We start from the raw sequence: 22,368 nt of genomic DNA on the forward strand, positions 1-22,368 counted from the left end.
GGGTGCTGGGCCTAAATATATGCCAATGGACTGTTGCAGTGGTGGCTGACGTGAAGCCTCATTCTCTGCTATGACATGCAGACTAATTCTCTGCTGACATGAAGCCAGATCCTCTGTTACGGGACCTCTCTCCTCTGCCTGTGTGCTGGGCCTAAATATATGCCAATGGACTGTTGCACTGGTGGCTGACGTGAAGCCTGATTCTCTGCTATGACATGCAGACTAATTCTCTGCTGACATGAAGCCAGATTGTCTTTTACGGGACCTCTCTCCTCTGCCTGGGTGCTGGGCCTAAATATATGCCAATGGACTGTTGCAGTGGTGGCTGACGTGAAGCCTCATTCTCTGCTATGACATGCAGACTAATTCTCTGCTGACATGAAGCCAGATCCTCTGTTACGGGACCTCTCTCCTCTGCCTGTGTGCTGGGCCTAAATATATGCCAATGGACTGTTGCACTGGTGGCTGACGTGAAGCCTGATTCTCTGCTATGACATGCAGACTGATTCTCTGCTGACATGAAGCCAGATCCTCTGTTACTGGGACCTCTCTCCTCTGCCTGGGTGCTGGGCCTAAATTATGAAAATGGACTCTTACAGTGGTGGGTGACGTGAAGCCTGATTCTCTGCTATGACATGAAGACTGATTCTCTGCTGACATGAAGCCAGATTGTCTGTTACGGGACCTCTCTCCTCTGCCTGGGTGCTGGGCCTAAATATATGCCAATGGACTGTTGCAGTGGTGGCTGACGTGAAGCCTCATTCTCTGCTATGACATGCAGACTGATTCTCTGCTGACATGAAGCCAGATCCTCTGTTACGGGACCTCTCTCCTCTGCCTGGGTGCTGGGCCTAAATTTATGAAAATGGACTCTTACAGTGGTGGGTGATGTGAAGCCTGATTCTCTGCTATGACATGAAGACTGATTCTCTGCTGACATGAAGCCAGATTGTCTGTTACGGGACCTCTCTCCTCTGCCTGGGTGCTGGGCCTAAATATATGCCAATGGACTGTTGCAGTGGTGGCTGACGTGAAGCCTGATTTTCTGCTATGACATGCAGACTGATTCTCTGCTGACATGAAGCCAGATCCTCTGTTACGGGACCTCTCTCCTCTGCCTGGGTGCTGGGCCTAAATTTATGAAAATGGACTCTTACAGTGGTGGGTGACGTGAAGCCTGATTCTCTGCTATGATATGAAGACTGATTCTCTGCTATGATATGAAGACTGATTCTCTGCTGACATGAAGCCAGATTCTCTGTTACGGGACCTCTCTCCTCTGCCTGGGTGCCGGGGCCTAAATATCTGAGAATGGACTGTTCCAGTGGTGGGTGACGGGAAGCCAGATTCTCTGCTATGGGACCTCTCTCCAATTGATTTTGGTTAATTTTTATTTATTTAATTTTTATTTTAATTCATTTCCCTATCCACATTTGTTTGCAGGGATTTACCTACATGTTGCTGCCTTTTGCAGCCCTCTAGCCCTTTCCTGGGCTGTTTTTCAGCCGTTTTAGTGCCGAAATGTTCGGGTCCCCATTGACTTCAATGGGGTTCGGGTTCGGGACGAAGTTCGGATCGGGTTCGGATCCCGAACCCGAACATTTCCGGGAAGTACGGCCGAACTTCTCGAACCCGAACATCCAGGTGTTCGCTCAACTCTAGTTACCATCAAATTTATAAAATCTTCAGACAAAAAAATATATATTTCAGTGAAGCCCGCACAGTCTATCTGAATTCCTGAGTCGCCCTCAAACTCAGGAATTTGGGTCTGATAATTCTCAGGTAATGGGGTCCATGTGGGCTCACTCTGGCAGGCTGCCTCCTCTGTTACCCTGGGGCGCCTTCTAGAGGGTCTCTCATCAGCAGATGATGATGATGATGATGAGGGGGTAGAGGAGTAGCGAAAAGTGACATCCTCTTCTCCCTCGCTGGCAGTGCAAACTGAGCAGACGCAATCAGTAATGGACACTACTGATTGGTGCTCAATGGTTGCAAAATGCACGCACGCAGATGGTGCGTTCGTGCAAAAACCTAAACTCACACTAACTGAAATTTATATATACTGCATGTATCTAACTAACTACCACTAACTGCAGGTACAGGAAGGGACAGGGACAGGGATGGAGGGTGGTTTAGGGATCTGGAACAGCTGCAAATGAAAAAAATAAAAAATCAGCGCAGCTATTCCAGATGTTCTTTCTTCTTTTGTTCTTTTCTTTCAGTAGGAAAGGGTTAAATCGCAATGGTGGTGCACCAAAAGTCCCAGCAAACCAACAGCAGCACAGAAAGACACATAACCTCTCTGAAGGCAGTCACCAGCGATAATGGCTGCATGTAGGGAAGTTCTGCCTGTTTCTGTGTAGCTATAGCGCTGCCATTGGCTGGAGAATTGTTCTAGCCAATAGCAGCGCTGGTAGGGGACCCAAAACACTGGTGTCACCTGCCTGACCTAGGAGGAGACAGGTCACCTCCACATGACACCCCCGCCCCCCCCCCCCCTGCAGACCCGTATCGAAGCCGAACCTGCAATGCGCATGTCTGCGGAATCGAGCCAATAGTCGTGATCAGGGCTGTAGGGGGGAGAAAATACCTCCCTGTGCCCCTATGAAACATGGCTGCCTGCCGTACAGATCAGCCATCGTACCCGGTCACCGAGCGATTTAGCTCAGGGATCGGGTGTACACAGCGCCGTAGCTCTACGGCGCTAGTATTTCAGACTCGGCTTCCAGCGCCGTACATTTATCCTAAGGGTTAATGGCCTATTAAACAGTACGATTATCAGCCAATTATCAGTAACATGCATTCACAGGAACGCTCGTTCGTGATAATTGGCTTGTATAATTAATTGTTAATGAAATACCACTGCACACTCGAAATTGGATACAAGTAAAATATCTTTTATTTTAAATATCCTCCAAATAAATTGGCAACAAAATGCCTTAATGTATATGTGACAAATGCCTCTAACGTATGAGTCCATTCCAAAACCTTGGTCACAGAGTCACTAACAGGACCAAAAGGGAACAAGATACATAAGTATACTTAATTGTAGAAGATTGCTGAATACATAAAGGATTATAAAATGAATAATGGACGAGTGGGGAAGTACAAGTCAAAGCCTGTATCATGTCTACCCGGTGTGTATGGGGGCAATGTGGGTGAGTTACATAGTGTTAGAGCTGCAGAATGCATTCATACTTGTAATAGAGAGAAAAATGGTATAAAAGGGTATGGGGAGAACGATGTTTAGGTGGCTAGACTGTAGTAGAAGTTAGTAGAAGTTTGGCAGGGGTAAAATGGTATGGATGGAAAGGATGACTAGAGCTGGTGGGGTAATGTGATAGAGATTATGGCAGAAGGTGTATAATGTGAACGTGACATGTAGCGAGGCTACGGCAAAAGAAGGGTATATGATGGCTCGGTAGTGGGCTGGTATGAGACAGGGGTGTTAACAGCAGTACGGTAGAGGGTGATAAGGAGATGGCATAAAGGCAGGGGTTGAATTAATAATGAGATATAAGAGGATATATGGGGAGGAGATAAGGGGCAGAGGATAAGGCAGTGAGAGTAATTATTATGTGGCAAGATGGCAAGGACAGAGTAGCAGAAAGGATTAGAAGAACAGGAGCACCCCAGGACCGGTGTACAAGACTTACCAAAGGAGGAGGTGAAGAGAAGCTTGTATAAATCAAGCAGCCAGTCAGCTGATGAAAAAGCTGATGAGCGCTCATTAATTGGCTCCCCATCATCTTTCATCAGTATGAAGGATGCCCAATTATCGGCAGCACATCTTCCTAATTTAATCAGGGATGTACTGCCGATAATGAATAGAACTGAATGAGGAAGGAACAAAATTGTTCCTCCCGCATTCAGTTTGCATCGGCCTATGTAATCAGGACAGTGCAAATGAGTATCGATGAATGTTTTATCACCCATCAGCGCTCGCACTGCCCATACACTGGGCAGTGTAATGCCACCTTTATTCTAGTTCTACCTAGTCTGTCAAACTGTGAAGGTAACTTTGCTAAATGTGTCAAGAGTGTACACATTACCACCCATTTCCATACAATTCATACATATTTTATTTATTAAGTGACTGCTGCCATGAACTGCTGGGCCACATCCCTATGCTTGCTGATAAAGAATTTGCACAGTTTTCACAGGTAAGATATTGGCCTGGAATAAATGTACCACTTGTTAGTAACTTATCTATACAAATTAAAGCAAATGGCAATGAAATTATTAATGAAATGATACTTAAAATGTTTTTTCCCCAAAGGACATTGGTCTGGCATCTCTAGGAGCTTCTGATGAAGATATTGAAAGACTGTCAACTGTAAGTATCACATTTTTTATATATATGGAGCATTGACTTGTATATTTGGGAACTGCACATATAACCGTTTTCTAACATTTTAACCAATTCATTTTAAAAACGTTAATATCATAGAGAAGAACAGTCATGTGGAAATTAATTTGTCCAGTATTTTATTATTGTTGGCCTTATCAGTGGGGGTTTGACATGCCATACATATAATAGCACGCATAAACATAACATTATAGCAATACTGGATTATTCTAGCAACATTACAAATTACAGTTTTACAGTTCAACTACTACTGCAACAGGGTCAGACGGTAACCCTTCTAACAGTTATTTTATAGGATGCAGTTTTCTTTTTAGGAAGGGCAAGGGCGATTTACAGCCTTCTTACACAGTGTTCCTGAACTTTAGTCTTTAGGACCTACCTACCGGTCATGTTTTCAGGATTTCCTTGGTATTGAGCACATGATATAATTAGTGTCAATACATCAAGACTTACCGCAGGTATTCATTCTGTGGGATATTTTCAAATCATGACAGGTAGGTGGGCCCTGAGGACTGGAGTTGAGGAGCACTGCTGTTACAAACACACTTGTGACTATTGTTAGACTTTCATAGAAAGTTAACTTTATTCCCTTACACAAATGATCTTGCAAGTGCCCAACGGGGAGTCTCAAGTCCAGCAAGTGCCCAGACACTGGACCATACACAGCACCATCCCAATGGTGTTGATTTACTGCTTCACTGTCATGTTTTGTCATCCTGTAAGACAGCCCACCAACATCGGACTATGGTTTCTTGGGCCCACCAGAGGAAACTATTGTTGGGGCCCAACCCCTATATTATCAATAAAGTCTAATGGATTTTGAATCATAGAAATAGACCCCATTGGTAAATGATTGGCAGCCAAATGGATGTTTGTGTCCTGCACCTTTGGGGCCCAATACAGTGTTAGAGTCTGGGCCCAACAGAGCATCGTTCTGGTTCTTTGATAGGCCAGTCTGATCTAGCAGCCCACTGTGCAATTCTTTGCATATTGGGATAAAGTTAGTTTTTTCGTAAAGTCCACACATATACATTTATAAATGTGTTTAGATTTCCTACAGTAGTGCAATTTGTTTTATTTAAAGGGGCTTTCTGAGATTTTGATACTGATGACCTATCCTCTGGAAAGGTCATCAGCATCTGATCGATGGGGTTCTGACACCCAGGAAACCGCTGATCAGCTGTTTGAGAAGGCACCTTAATATGCACAGCATTGTACATTGTATAGCAGCTGTGCTTGGTATCGCGGTGGGGCTGAACGCTGTACCGAGCACAGTCGTTATGCAATGTGCAGCACTCTACTTGGTAAGCTGTGAGAAGGATGCAGCTCTCATAGGAGCACCAGTGCCTTCTCAAACAACTGATTGATGGAGATCAGTGGCGACTCTAGGAACAATATATAGGTGGGCACATAAGATACCACAGTGAAAATACAGAGATCCTTTATGCTGAACCTACCTGTCTTTTAAAGGCAGCTAGGTGTTGTCAAAACCCAGACCAGCACATGAGTCCAGTCCGGTGTTTGACCCCACCTGGCCGCTAATCAGTCCAGCAGTCCCACACTGGGAGAAAAATACCTGCCTCCCCATACAACTTCCTTTACTGTGTCACAGTATATATAAATAAGATTACAAAATACGAGAGTATGGCGGTATGCGGGGATACCTTTTTATTGTACTAACCTAATACTTAAAGGACAAGCTTTCAAGAGTTTTCCTTTTTTCCTCCATATTGCTTTAGACCTGAGAAAGAGAGAAACACTCTCCAAAACTTTTCTTTATAGTTTAAAGCAGTTTCAACAAACACCAGAGCTGTGTAAATAATCCCATATGTTAAACATGTCACTAAAGAAGACCAATAAACAGACGCTCACAGGCTTATTCACAAAAGGGTGAAGAGTTTGGAGAAGGAAACAATCTAGGACAACATAACTGAATAGGAAAGTGAGCTGAATTGGAGAATTTTTTTCAAATCAGCTATGTTGTCCTATATTGTTCACTTCTCCTGACTTCTCCAAACTCCTCACCCTTTTGTGAAATAACCCTGTGGGTGGTGTTGGTGTGTGCAACTAATACTACTTATTCTGCTTGTAACACAGAGTGCGGCGGTCAGGGGTGCGTGTAACTCAGGGTGCTCTGGTCAGGGGTGCATGTAACGCAGGGGGCGCTACTCAGGGGTGCATGTAACGCAGGTGATGCTGGTCAGGGGGACATGTAACGCAGGGGGCGCTGGTCAGGGGTGCAACACAGATAGAAAAGGTATTTACAGTTCTGATGTGCTCTGTCCTCGTGCCTTCTTCCTCTAGGCTTGGTGGCAGGGGGAGGGACGCGCAACGATGTTTCCTGATGTAAAATCCCCAAGCCGCATTCTTTTCTGCCTCTGCAGGCCCTGCTAGGCTAAAATACACAGTCAGCCAATAACAGTGCTGCCCTCTCCCTCCCAGCCAATAGCAGCTGATGTGGGCGGGGGAAGATTAATTTGGCTGCCGACTGCCGAGGAGCCCGTAGTGAAGCGGATGGGAAGCATGGGCAGTACTTTCAGTTTGGCAAAACGTACAGATCGCCGCTGTACTCAGGGCCGTCTTTAAAGGGAACCTGTTACCAGTTTTATGGTGTCCTAACTAAGGGCAACATAAATAAGTGACTGATTCTCTTAGCAAAATGCTGGGTCACTTTCTTTAATTGACCCAGTCAATCTGCCAACATCTTGTATTGAAAAGCTCCAGCTGATAATGATGAGTCTTGAATATTCATGAGCTCCTGACTCTCCCCGCCAACCTGCTGCTGAATGACAGTTATTTTCCATATGAATCAGCAGCAGGTGGGCAGGGGAGTGGTTATAGCTCTGAATTAAATATACGCTGGACTTAATGACATCATGCTGGACTCAAATCAGCTCATTAGCATGCGGCATGTGGCATCTTTGTGTGTATATTATGAGGTAACCATCTGTCACACCAGTAAGTGAATACATCTAAGGTACTTTTTAGTAGTTAATGATTGTATATAATTAGTTAGATTATAATCAAATATCCACATGACAGGTTCCCTTTAATATTGATTGGACCCTGGGCAAGAATTTACTTGGGCCCCTTGGATCCCACCTTCCCACACCCTAGCATGCTATCACGCACTCCAACACAACACACACACACACACAAAAATCCACACACCTCGTGGAGTAGTAAACTTTAATAATGATGAGTGGCCACTAAAGGTGTTCCTTGGCAGTAATGTTAATACTGCCTTTTTCTGAAAAAAATAGAATCGGCACAAAAGTATAAAATAAAATGGCTGTATCATTATTCTGAAAATAGTATTTTGCAGATTACTTTTTTTTTTTTTACAATGTGCAGATAGTACTGTACTACTAACCCCTCCATCCACCCCTACACATAATACAGCGCCACATACCTCTTACATCTAGTGACGTCTCTTTGATGTAGATGTTCTCTTTCCTCATCTTCTCCTTTCAGACCTTCAGACCAGACCACAATTTTTTAGCCATTTCTCGTCTCTGCAGATTGACAAACAAAATCTTAGTTTACTACTTTTCCATCATCCTCCCATCTTCTAGACAAATCATCCTGCCACCCCCAATACTGTGCCACTGTGCTCCCCAATACTATACTGCATAAACAGATAAACCCCCTGATAATAGTAGTACCATGCAGATAGTGCCCTTCAATAAGTATTGGTACACAGTGTCCTAAAATAACTGCGCCCAGCAAATAGTGCCCCTGACACTAATAGTGTAAACATAACATCCCCCAAAAATAATTGTGGTAAGGCTACTTTCACACTTGCGGCAGTGTGATCCGGCGGGCCTCCGTCGTCGGAACTGGCCGCCGGATCCGCCGATCTGCCGCTGACTGAAAGCATTTGTGAGACGGATCCGGATGCGGATCCGTCTCACAAATGCATTGCAAGGACGGATCCGTCTCTCCGCTTGTCATGCGGACAGACGGATCCGTCTTGTACATTTTTTCATATTTCTGCCGTTCTGCGCATGCGCATGCCGGAACGACGGATCCGGCATTCCGGTATTCTGAATGCCGGATCCGGCGCTAATACTTTCCTATGGGAAAAAATGCCGGATCCGGCGTTCAGGCATGTATTCAGTTTTTTTGGCCGGAGAGAAAACCGTAGCATGCTGCGGTTTTCTCTTTTGCCTGTTCAGTCAAAACGACTGAACTGAAGACATCCTGATGCAAAGTGAACGGATTACTCTCCATTCAGAATGCATGGGGATAAAACTGATCAGTTTTTTTCCGGTATAGAGCCCCTGTGACGGAACTCTATGCCAGAAAAGAAAAACGCAAGTGTGAAAGTACCCTAAGCTGATACTGTGCCAAGGTGCCCCCACAGTAATAGCAATTATTTACATTAGGTCACTAGGACCATAATTGTCCCTGGGTTGACATATGTTACTGATAAATTAAATATAAAATGTAACGTTTATTACTTGTCTCTAAAAACTTTCTACCTATAACTGACACTAAAATTATCAGCTCCGTCTGCAACGTTATTGTATATCGTTATTTCCAGCTGTGGTGTTATTAGCAGGGCTCCCACTAGTTCCTGCCTAGTATGCTCTTTATTGATTGCACACTCCACTCGTGCTGCATTATAGTCGCACTGTTAGTCTCACAGTGCGCTCCTGCTGAGCAGGCTGGGGTGGGACTCCCCTGCTTTCACCTAGTCGCTCAGTGCTGTTCAATAGTAACTACCATGCTGACAGTAGCTGCTTAAGGCCTCTTTCACACTACAGTATTTTGCGTTCCGTATACGGTCCGTTTTTTGCGTTCCGTATACGGTCCGTATACGGAACCATTCATTTCAATGGTTCCGCAAAAAAACGGAATGTGTTCCGTATGCATTCCGTTTCCGTATTTCCGTTTTTTCCGTTCCGTTGAAAAGATAGAACATGTCCTATATTTGGCCGAGAATCACAGTCCGTGGCTCCATTCAAGTCAATGGGGCCGCAAAAAAAACGGAACACATACGGAAATGCATCCGTATGTCTTCCGTATCCGTTCCGTTTTTTGCGGAACCATCAATTGAAAATGTTATGCCCAGCCCAATTTTTAATATGAAATTACTGTATACTGTATTTGCCATACGGAAAAACGGAACGGAACAACGGAACGGAAACGGAACCACAACGGAAGCAAAAAAACGGAACAACGGATCCGTGAAAAACGGAACGCAAAACACTGAATGCAACATACTGTAGTGTGAAAGAGGCCTAAAACACATATAAATCACACGCTGCCCCCCGACATGTTTCGCCAAAGCTGTTGGCATCTTCAGGGGTTTGGGCAGTTTGCTCGTGAATGGGGCGGGACCAGACCAGTTAAAGCGTCATATTGGTAGTAGCTAATGTGTATCAGTATTGTTGCTAAGTGGATTCATTAGCCTATCAGTCATCGCCTCTTTGCTAGTTCGTGCTTGGTAGTGCCTCCTATTTTACCTCCATCCAATCACTAACGTGCTAGACTGCGCATGTATCAGGACTTCATTCCGTGGTCTCGCATTTTAGATTCCACTGCGCATGTCTGCAGCCCGATCCTTTTACTCTACTGCACATGCGCTAGGTGTTGAAGTTAAAGACGATGGTCCGCTCAGACTGCGCCTGCGTATAGTCTTTGGCATGTTTCCAGCCTTTCCAAACTACTGCGCATGCGCCAGGACTTAGTAGTTCTAGAGGCTTTGCCACTAATTCTATTCGCAGCCGGATTCTCTTAGGTTGCTGCGCATGCGCTAGATGTTGAAATTCAAGATGATAAGCCGCTCAGATTGCGCCTGCGTGCAGTCTCTGGCATTTTCGGCCGTCTCCAGCCTACTACGCTTGCTCCGGGGCTTTATATTTTTCGGGACTTGCAACTTAATATGTGCATATTCCGGACTTGCATGTATAGTGTGCCTATCCTGCGCTCGTTCTGCTTCCCACTCCTTTTCGCTTACGCGCAGTCTTGCAGTTATTCTCAACTCCCCCTGCACAGGTACTGGGAGTCCCACCCCAGCCTGCTCAGCAGGAGCGCACTGTGAGACTAACAGTGCGACTATAATACAGCACGAGTGGAGTGTGCAATCAATAAAGAGCATACTAGGCAGGAACTAGTGGCAGCCCTGCTAATAACACCACAGCTGGAAATAACGATATACAATAACGTTGCAGACGGAGCTGATAATTTTAGAGTGTCAGTTATAGGTAGAACGTTTTTAGAGACAAGTAATAAACGTTACATTTTATATTTAATATATCAGTAACATATGTCAACCCAGGGACAATTATGGTCCTAGTGACCTAATGTAAATAATTGCAGTATTGTGTCCCAACATATGTTAATGGGTCCGCTGTAAAAAAAGAACCCACAATAATAGTGCTCCCAAAAGTCCCACCAATAGAAATAATTCTCTGCTGGAGCACACATGGTAGTAATAGTGCTCATACAGTGCCCCCAACATGTCCCCACTGTGCCCCAGAAGTAATAATGCTCCCATAGTGCCCATACTAGTAATCATGTTCCCCATAGACCCCCAGTAGTAATAAAGCCCATCATAATGCCCCCAGTAGTAATAATTCTTCTTATAATGTGCCAGTGCAAAAAATACCCCCATTTAATGCCCCCATTTGAGCTAATGTCCCCATAATGTGCCAGTATAAAATACCCCTATATAGTGCCCCCAGGAAATGTCCCATAGTGCTCTCCCCCTTCTTCCCAGTGCCCCCCATAATGTACCAGTATAAAATGCCCCATATACAATGCCCCACTAGATGCCCTCAGTGTTCCCCATAATTTGCAAGTATAAAATACCCCTTCTTAGTGCCCATAGTACTCCTCTCTGCCCATCCCCATAGTACCCACCATAATGTGCCACAGTATAAAATACCCCTATACAGAGCCCCCCATATAAAATACCCCTTCTTTGTGGCCTCAGTAGAAGTCCCCATAGTGTTCCTCTCCCACTTCCCCCATATAAAATACCCCTTCTTTGTGGCCTCAGTAGATGTCGACATTGTGCCCGAAATAGTGTGCCAGTAAGAAGTGTCCCCATAGTGCCACCCAATAATGTGCCAGTAACAATTGCCCCCATAGATGCCCTCCAATCATGTGCCAGTAACAAGTACCCCCATAGATGCCCCCTAATCATGTGCCAGTAACAAGTGCCCCCATAGATGCCCCCAGTCGTGTGCCAGTAATAAGTGCCCCCATAGATCCTCCCCCAATCATGTGCCATTAACAGGTGCCCCCATAGATTCCCCCCAATCATGTGCCAATAACAAGTGCCCCCATAGATGCTCCCCAATCATGTGCCAGTAACAAGTGCCCCCATAGATGCCCCTAATCATGTGCCAGTAGTAATAGCATATAAAAAAATAAACACTTATACTTACCTCCATCAGGCTGTCAGCGATGCGATGCAGGCCTCTTCCGGCCTGTGTCCCGCGCTGTACGGCTCCGGCGGCACGATAACGTTATTGTGCAGCCTGCATCGACCTCTGATATACTGCAGGCACTCGGCCTGCTGCCTATAAGAGGAACGGGGAAGGGAAACGCCTCTCCCTCCCCTGCCCCGCTGCAGCATTTCCATCTGTATCGCTGTCCGGAGGAAGGCGATATAGATGACTATGGAGATGAGCGCTTCCACAAGGGAAGCGCTCAACTCCCTGTGCCCTGCCACCGCCCCCCACATCACCAGTGGCCAGCGGGGCTCAAGAGGTAGCTGCCTTGGGTACCCCAATAACCTAGGGGAGGGCAATTGCTCCCCCTTGCCCCCCTATAGTGAAGAAACTGGAGATCCCTGGTGTCGTACCCTCACTGATCAGATACCGATTACCTATCCTGACTGTAGGTCATCAGTATCAAAATCTCAGAAAACCCCTTTAAGTATAATTTATCTAACTAACTTTCTTTAGAGTGCCTTCAATTAAATCTCACAAATATAAATTAGAAAATAACAGTGCACATAAAAACATTAGTAATATCTATGGGAAATAATAAAATCTCAGCTTTGGCATTTATTAAAGAATGTCTCTAATATGCTAAATTAGTTTCAAGCTGGCCATGTATTTCAGGACAGTCAACATCTCTTTTTCCTTGCATGCTATGGTAATCTGAGCATGCATGTTTATTGCCATATGGTGAGAGGAATGGGCGGCTACCAAATACCCGGATCTGCTTATCTCTCAGGCAACAAAGGACTAGGCTTATTAAAGTCCAATAAAGTAACTAGAGATGAGTGAATTTTTGAAAAGTTCAATTCACCTGATTCGCCGAATTTTACAAAAAAAATTGCTTCATAAGTAGGGGGTTAATTGACAGGGAGCTGCGATAGCACTGCCCCCGTCATTGTACCCCTCAAATGCTGTGTTCATACATGATCGCGGCATCTGAGTGTAAAAACTGTGTAAAATGAACATAAAAAAATGTAATCAAACTTACCACCTGCATTTGCTCACAACGGGCCGGCCGCCGACATCTTGCTTGAAGATCTGGCGTGAAATCTCACACTGCATGATATGACGTCATCACGCCGGCCGGCCTGGTGACGTCATACGTCACCACTCATGGAATTTCATCTGAGATCTTCAATCAAGATTAATTGGAGTCCTATCACGAGCAAATAGAGTAGGTAAGTATGATTTTTTTGTTTTTTACACTTTTTCAGGTTAAATCGATTCGCTAACACAAAGCACGAGGAAATTCGGCTTTGAGGCAAATCGAATGTATCCGGAAATTCGGAATAAATTCCACTTTGTGAGATTCGATTTGCACATCTCTAAAAGTAACATACACATTATTATCACTAGATCCCAAATATCCAAGTGTTAACTCCTGTAGCGTTGGTGTGTATGTGGTACACTTAGGCCTCTTTCACACGGGCGAGATTTCCACACGGGTGCAAAGTGTGAGGTGAACGCATTGCACCCGCACTGAATCCGGACCCATTCACTCCAATGGGGCTGTGCACCTGAGCATGCTCTATTTTGTGTGTTTTTCACATGCAACGCAGGCCTCATAGATGTGAGTGGGGCTGCGTGAAAATCGCAAGCAAGTGCGGATGTGGTGCGATTTTAACGCATGGTTGTTAGGAGATGATCGGGATGGGGACCCGATCATTATAATTTTCCATTATAACATGGCTATAAGAAAAATAATAGCATTCTTAATACAGAATGCTTAGTACAATAGGGCTGGAGGGGTAAAAAAAAATATATAATAATTTAACTCACCTTAATCCACTTGTTCGCGCAGCCCGACTTCTCTAATTTTTTTATTTTTTTTAACCCCTCCAGCCCTATTTTACTAAGCATTCTGTATTAAGAATGCTATTATTTTCCCTTATAACCAGGGTGGACTTGATTTAAATCAAACTGATTTAAATAGCAATTTAAATCACGATTTAAATCACTAGTCAGTAAGGCTTGATTTAAATCATAGTTTTCTACATAAAGACTATTTATTGCTGGTATAACTTATAATATGCAAGTAGATGAAGATTTTTAGAATAACAACTTTTTATATTAGTTTGATTAGGTTGATTCTGTATTCATAGGTTTGTAGAAGTTAGGATTAAGGTCTTTTTCTCAACTCTGTTCATGTTGAGTCAAATTCAGTTTTGAGAACTGCAAAAGTAAACCAAGCATCTGTGATAATATCTTGTAGGCCAGTGTTTCCCAACCAGTGTGCCTCCAGCTGTTGCAAAACTACAACTCCCAGCATGCCCACACAACCAAAGGCTGTCCGGGCATGCTGGGAGTTGTAGTTTTGCAAAAGCTAGAGGCACACTGGTTGGGAAACTCTGTTGTAGGCAGAGAAACTGCCCAATAATCTTAAAAAAACCTCTGGAAGAGCTTGACATTGTGAATGGATTAATGGAATTTATTTATCCCAAAAATTTTACCTATACAGCCCTATTCTACATAATTAAAAAACGAATATTTATCTTATGATGGAATAACCTTTGGATGGTAATATATTTTCCTCAAAAAGCATCTTATAAAAAAAAAAATCTGATTTACATTACACCTAACCCAAACCCGAACTTCTGTGAAGAAGTTCGGGTTTGGGTGCCAAACATGCCGATTTTTCTCACGTGCATGCAAAACGCAAAACGCATTAAAATGTTTTGCACTCGTGCGGAAAAATCGTGCATTTTCCCGCGATGCACCCGCATCTTATCTGGCCCAAATCCATGACGCCCGTGTGAAAGAGGCCCTCAAATAACCTGATACATATAAGTCTCTGAAGTGACTCTGTTTTTAAATTATGCACCCCACTTCTTCTGGGTCTGCTTCTCTTTCTTGAAACACACAGTGGAGAGCGAATCCACTGTCATGTGATGTCTGTGAGTAAGTCAGAAAAATAAATACATAGGCCCCATTCACAAGTCCCACATTTTGCAGAACGGAATTGTAGACCCATTCATTTCTATGATGTGCTGCCCGGACACGGAATTGCGGACAAGAACGGGCATATTCTATTAGTACCGACAATGTGCGGTCCGCAAAATGCAGAACGCACATTGCCGCTTTCCATCTTTTGCGGATCAAGTGTCCATATTATATTGAGATTATTGTCATATTATTACTGTTGCCGGATGGTTGGTCTCTGACATCATTCTATTTGGGCATGCATTATAGTGGATATGTTTAGGGGTCTAGCCCTTTACATCTAGTACAATTAATATTGCACAAGTGCTTTATAACAATATCACACATGTAGAATCTGAGTTTGGTGGGGTATATCATCTATCATAGCACCTACCTGCAATGTTTTATGATTGTCTTTGGTATTACCAGTGTATGACACTTAATAAAGATGTTTTTTTTGTACTATATATGTGTGTCGTTTTTGAATAGGTTTTCAACTCCCAGCAGGCCCAGACTGCTTACAGCTATCAGCCTACAGCAGGGCATGGTGGGAGTTGTAGTTTTACAACAGCTGGAGAGCCGCAGGTTGGCTATCCCTGCAATAGATGATGACACACCATCATGTACATATTATGTATGACTACAAAATACTTGATGGTGACAGGATCTCTTTCAGAGGACATTACGAGCAATGATAGAGTGTGTCAGGTTAGGAAATGATTGAGCATGAAGATATGCATTGTTAAATGATTGAACATTATTCCAGCTGTACTGGTTCACCATTGAGTTTGGACTCTGCAAGCAGAATGGATCAATTAAAGCCTATGGAGCTGGCCTGCTCTCATCTTATGGGGAACTCTTGGTAAGACATTTTGAAGTATGATTAAAAAAATTGTATATTTGAAAATAAATATATGAAAATATAAATACAGCAGCAAATGTGGTAAAAAAAAATATTACATACCTCATCCTCAGTGGTCCTGATTCTTGTATACAAGTGACCAACACACATGATCGTTGCTTTACTACTACTGGCATCATTGTTCACAGATGGGAGCCATGATTTCAGTAGTAAGGGCTTATTCACACGAACATGTGATGCCCGTTGCCGCATTGCGGACCGCACATGGTGCGGAACCTAAGAACGGAATGGAACACTACGGAAGCACTACAGAGTGCTTTCTGGGGTTCCGTTCCGTGCTTCTGCACTGCAAAGAGATAGAACTTGCTCTATATTTTTTTCGGAATGGAAGGATCGCGGACTCATTCAAGTGAATGGGTCTGCGATCCCCATGCGCCTGCCCCCACTGACGGTGCCCGTGCATTGCGGTCCACAGCACGGGAACGGGCTTCACACATTCGTGTGAACGAGCCCTAAGGCATGGGCTGTGTGTATAATTTATAAATGTGCTGGGTTCTCCAAAGTGATAAATGCTCTTTATAGCTGCTTGCTACTCATTTTAAATGATACGAGTCTCCGAAAGAGCAACTTTCTGACTTGTATATACATGAATAGAAGAATGAACATATGTTTCATTTTTTGTTGTATGAAAACTCCTATTAATAGGAGTTTTCATACAACAAAAAATGAAATATATGTTCATTCTTCTATTCATGCTTTAAAAAAACATGTTCAGATATGGGCTCATGGAACGATATAATCATGTGGACCCATTCTGTAGGGCTAAATCTCAGGTTTAAATTTATGGACAGACTTGGCATATCTAGTTAAGGGCCAACAGGCTTTAGCTGCTGGTTGTCAATTCTTGGCATGAAATGACTAATCTGTAATTTTATTTTTATGTTTTCTTAAAATGGAATGATATAGTGACTAGTTAACAATCATGGCTATGTGTTTTCAGTATGCTATGTCAAATAAGCCTGAACTTAAGCCCTTTGATCCAGAAGTCACTGCAATCCAACCGTATCAGGACACTGCCTTTCAACCTGTATACTTTGTGTCAGAAAGCTTTGAAGACTCCAAAGTAAAACTCAGGTGAGGATGACATTTAAGCAGTGTGAAGTTACCAAATGTAAAACCATGTTCACCAGTCTTCTCAACAACGTGACTCTCAGGACTCTTATATGTGTTTGCACTGCAGTTACTGTTGTGTACTAATGAGATGTGGTGGTTGCAGAGACTCAGGGCTATACAGTATTAAAGGGGTTGCCTAGGTCCAGAGCTGAACTCAGATATAACCTCAATGTATGAGTGGAGCATGGGAGCATTTCCTTGCTCAGATGCTCCCCCTGACGTACCAGGTGACGTACCAGGCTTCTCCTCACTATGCTAGGACTTTCACCTAGCAATGAGACCAGTGATGTCACCGGCACAAATAGGCGTTTGTAGTGCTGCCCTAAAATGTTTTAGAGGCGGGTACCACTAGTACCCGCCTCTAAAACAGCATAGAGCAGCGCTACAGACCACCCATTTGTACTGATGCAACACAAGGCAAGGGGGAGCATCGAAGCAAGGAATTAGTACAATGATCCATTCATACATAGTAAATGATTAAAGAAGAGGTTATATCCAGAAAACCACTTTAAGTTACAAACACACTTAATCAAAGTTGGCTGAACCTACTGATTTTGGCTGGATCAGCCAGTAATCTTATGTGTTTGTGGCTGGGGACTGGGGAATATGGGGACTCGTCATTATACAATGGATCTGTTAGGATTTAAAATTAAGGGCAGCAGAAAACTGATGGCAGATTTCCTATAAAGAGGTTGGAAAATTTTCAATGTAATTGGTCAAAATGCCATATGCAATCATGTCTGTTCCATACAAGCATACATGACTGTATACACCACCCAAAGTGTCCAAATGGAAGCCCCCTGCTGCCCCAGTTTTAGTGAAGTGAACATAAATAATCATACCTGTCATCCTCTTCATCAATGGGCTGCAAGATGGCAGCCACCACTTCCTCTCACAGTTCCTGGGTATCTTCTTTTCCATGCAGGTACTGATTGACAGATGCACACATCCGGCGGCAGAGATAGGCAGCAGATTCTCCTGTATTTGCACATGCACTGGACACATCTATTTTCTGGTCAATGCAGAATAGAAGGTACCCAGGAACAGCCAGGCGAAGTGATCGCCACCATCTTGCGGACCATGGTTGTGGAGGATAACAGGCCAAAGGCCTTCATTAGGACGTCTGGGGGACAGTATATAGTTAGGTGTGCTTGCATGTAGCATACATACATTACTGCACATGGGATTTTGACAAATTGCCTTGGAAAGCACACAGAGATCTTGCTTTGAGGTCCTCTCTGTACTGTCTATACCTGCCCTTGCTGCAGTTTATAAGCAAACACAATGATGCAACACTATCCTGCAGGGGCCTATGTGTTCCAAACCTTAAAGGGGTATTCCAGGATTTGGATGGCCTATTCTCAGGGTAGGCTCTTCAGCATCAGATCGGCAAAGGTCTGACATCTCACATCCCCATGTAATGGATGGAGCTGATAGCTGCAGCGCTGTCCTCTTTCATATCAATGGCAGTGCTGTAGTTACCAGCTTCGACCACTACACAACGGACAGCAGTGTAGTTCGGGCCCAGACTTTCAGTGACACAAGGTAACAGCTGATCTACAGGGGTGTCGGGTGTCAGATCCCCACTGATGAGATATTGATCTCCTATCCTGAAGATATGCCATCAATTTCAAAATCCTGGAATACACCTTATTAAATATTTCAGTCTTTTTCACTTGTATTACCTTCTTATTTAGCATTTAATTTTGGTGCTGACAAACATATTTGACTTGTTTCCTAGAGAATATGCTCTGAAGATGAAGAGGCCATTCTGCCTATGCTATGATCCCGTAACTTGCAGTGTTGAAATCCTAGACTCTTTTCAGAAGGTCAGGACTGCCCTATGTCAACTTAAAGATGAACTTAGGAGTCTATGCTGCGCACTTGACAAGATATGTTAGAAACAATGAAGAAACCTACATGTAAAGAGTAGACATTTATAGGGCCTTAAGTTAAAGATAAGAATACATAATAAACACAGAAACTGAAGTAGTGCTTTAACCGTCACTCTTTACCTTTCTGGTCACCTGTGACTACAACTCCCAATATACCTTGGGCATGAGCTAGTATTTAAGTACAAATGTTAAGTCAATACCCTGGTGTGCATGTTTTACACATTATACAGTATGTAGACAAATCTGCATTTAAAATAAATTAGCAGAATCAAACGTATCAGTTCTTGTCTATTTTTTGTCATAAATGAAATTGCTATTGTTCTCTTTTACTGGATTCTCAGCTTGTAAATAAAATACATTTTAAGTCTATTCATTATATTACATTGATCTGTTCAAGGGATTGTCTGCTTGAACTCCACCAACCACAAGCTTTACCACATCTAGACAAGGTCATTTACCCTCTTCTGGACCAGGCCTAATTTAGCAAATCTGACATATGTCACTTTATGTGGTGATAACTTTGGAACACTTTTACTTATCAAAGCCATTCAGACACATTCTCGTGACACATCATACTACATGTTAGTGGTAAAGCTTGGTCAATATGTTTTACCTTTACCCTTACTAAAAATAAAAAAAATCCAAAATTTTAAAAAAAGATTGAAAATTCACTATTTTAAGACAGTTAAAATAAGATGGTTATTAATTAACATTCAGCATATTGCTATCATTTTGTTAATAGTTTATTTTTTTACAATGTTAAAAGGGTTAGATTTTTAGAAGTGTTTGTAATTTTTTTTTTCCCAAAATCAACTTTTTAAGGCAATTAAAATCCTCAGGAAGTAAAGCAAATTGGAGGAGCAATTTAAAAAAATATAACCTTTTTTTAGATTTTCCTTTTGAATCCATTTATTCATGTTAGGCTACTTTCACACTTGCAGCAGTGTGATCCGGCGGGCAGTTCCGTCATCTGAACTGCCCGCCGGATCTGCCGATCTGGATGTGACTGAAAGCATTTGTGAGATGCATCCGGATGCGGATCCGTCTCACAAATGCATTGCAAGAACGGATCCGTCTCTCCGCTTGTCATGCAGACAAACGGATACGTCTTGTATCTTTTTTCAAATTTTGACCGGTCTGCGCATGCTCAGAACGGAAGGACGGATCCGGCATTCCGGCACTAATACATTCCTATGGCGAAAAATGCTGTATTCCGGCAAGTCTTCAGTTTCTTCCGCCGGAGAAACACCTAATGAGGTCGTAAACGACAGCAGGGCTCAGAAGGCAAGGGACGCCATATGGATTTTGGAGAGCAGAATTTGCTGGAATGGACATTTTTGGGCACCATGTTGCATTTGAAGAGACCCTGAGGTACCCCCACAGTGGAAACCCCAAAAAAGTTACCACATTTTGGAAACTAAACCACCCAAGAAGTTTTTAAGGTGTGTAGTGAGCACTTTGACCCCCAACAAGAGTTTCATATAATTTATAACACTTGGCTTTGAAAATGATAATTTTTTTGTTTTACAGGAAAATGCTGCTTTAGGAACAAACTTTATTTTTCACAAGGGATAACATAAGAATACAGTGTCTTGCAAAAGTATTCACCCCCTCTTGACTTTTTTCTTATTTTGGTGCCTCACAACCTGGAATGAACATGGATTGTTTGAGGATTTGCATCATAATTTACAGAACATGCCGACAACTTTGAAGATTTTTTTAATTTTGAAGCAAACAACAAATACAAGAAAAGGTCAATGTGCATAACTATTCACTACCCCTAAGGTCAATACTTTGTAGAGTCACCTTTTGCGGCAATCACAGCTCTAAGTCGCTTTGGATAAGTCTCTATGAGCAGTTGCCACATCTTACCACTGGGATTTTTGCCCATTCCTCCTTGCAAAACTGCTCCAGCTTCTTCAAGTTGGATGGTTTGCGCTTGTGAACAGAAATCAGTAGCGACTCTAGGATCAATATATAGGGGGGGCACAAAAGATAGACAGTCAAAAATGGGGGGGCACTAATACATTTCCTGTATAATAATGTACCCTGATATCCCTTAGTTATATGACCCCGCCGGGCAGTGGCGTAGCTAGAAATGACTAGGCCCCACAGCAATTTTTTTAATAGGGCTCCCCTCCCCCACTAACTTTTTCACAACCCCTTCCTTTCATGCCGCCCCCATTCCTGTGGCTAGTAAAGATCGCTCTCTCAGACCAGGCCCGGCAGCTGTTCCATCCGTCTATACTGCCACTGTATATAATTTCATTGTGTAATACTGTTGAGGAGGCCCTGACAAAATCTTTTAGTCCTCCTCCACCTAGATGGGCCCCTTCTAGGTCAGGGCCCCAAAACAGCCGCTTCCCCTGCAGCTACGCCCCTGGCGCCGGGGTAATATAATTAAGGGGTATCAGGTTACATTGGGTGTAATATAACTGAGGAGGGCTATCAGACATTATAAAGGGGTAATATAGCTTACATTACCCCTGCATTACGTCCCTGATAGGATAGCACTCCTCAGTTATGTTACTCCTGTATAATGCACCCTGATACCCCTTAGTTATATTATATAACTAAGGGATATCAGGGTACATTACACAGGGGTAATATAACTGAGGGGTATCAGGGTACATTATACAAGGGTAATATAACTAAGGAGGGCTATCATGGGACATTATACAGGGGTAATATAAGCTATATTACCACTGTATAATGCCTGATAGGCCTCCTGAGTTATATTACCCCTGTATAATAATGTACCCTGATACCCCGCCGGGATCATATAACTAAGGGGTATCTGAGTACATAATTATACAAGGGTAATATAAGTTACTCAGGAGGCCTATCAGGCATTATACGGTGGTAATATAAGTTATATTACCCCCTGTATAATGTACCCTGATACCCCTTGGTTATATTACCCCCTGTATAATGTACCCTGATTACCCTCTGTTATATAACTGAGGGGTATCAGGGGACATTATGGGTAATATTATAACTAAGGGGTAACAGGGTACATTATACAAGGGTAATATAACTGAGGAGGACTCAGTGCTATCAGTGGACATTATACAGGGGTCCTCAGTTATATAACCCCTGTATAATTGTACCCTGATACCCTTAAGTTATAGGGGTATCAGGGTTGAGGAGGGGCTGGGTGCAAGCCGGCAGGCCATGAGGCGAGGTAGTGGGGGTACATACTTTTTTTTAAACTTTTTATTCTTACTTTGTTTTCTTCTTAGCTTGCCTAGGGGCCTGCCGGCCAGCCAGGGCAGGGCCAGGCAGAGTTCTTGGGAAGTTGCCACACACAGTCCTCTTCTGGACCTCTCCTGTCTGAAGCTGGGGCCTGGGATGGCTAGCAGACGCAGTAGCAGAGTTGGGCTGCACAACAGAACAGAAGCAAGCGTTCGTGCGAGCGGGCAGGCACGCAGCTTTACGTGGTGAGTGGGTGACGTCAACTCTGCGTCTGCCGCACTTCCAGCCTGTGCCCGCCCTGCACGCTCTGCCTCCGCTGGGTCCGAACTCCGCCCCCACCCCATCTGTCATGTCTGTCACAGACAGTCTGTGTATGTTGTCTGTGTTGAGATTTGTGAATCACTCACTCAGTAGTGCGGGCGGAAGGGCGCAGCAGCGAATCAGCGGGGTGGGCACCCGGGGGTCAAGGAATGGCCTGGGGGGGGCAATTGCCCC

The 22,368-nt window shown here is 43.6% G+C and overlaps 1 protein-coding gene across 1 annotated transcript in view; it reads left to right on the plus strand.

The window, feature by feature from the left end:
- LOC122925950 (tyrosine 3-monooxygenase-like) overlaps positions 1 to 18,684 on the plus strand; it is a 117,371-nt gene extending 98,687 nt beyond the window's left edge. The window contains exons 8-12 of the mRNA XM_044277296.1: positions 4,094 to 4,163; positions 4,280 to 4,336; positions 15,515 to 15,610; positions 16,611 to 16,744; positions 18,525 to 18,684. Of these exons, the coding sequence (XP_044133231.1) occupies positions 4,094 to 4,163; positions 4,280 to 4,336; positions 15,515 to 15,610; positions 16,611 to 16,744; positions 18,525 to 18,684 (517 nt within the window). The remainder of the gene's footprint in view (positions 1 to 4,093; positions 4,164 to 4,279; positions 4,337 to 15,514; positions 15,611 to 16,610; positions 16,745 to 18,524) is intronic.
- The last annotated feature ends 3,684 nt before the right edge of the window (positions 18,685 to 22,368 follow it).

This window comes from Bufo gargarizans, chromosome 2 (assembly GCF_014858855.1).
Source record: "Bufo gargarizans isolate SCDJY-AF-19 chromosome 2, ASM1485885v1, whole genome shotgun sequence".
Classification (NCBI taxonomy): Eukaryota; Metazoa; Chordata; class Amphibia; order Anura; family Bufonidae; genus Bufo; species Bufo gargarizans.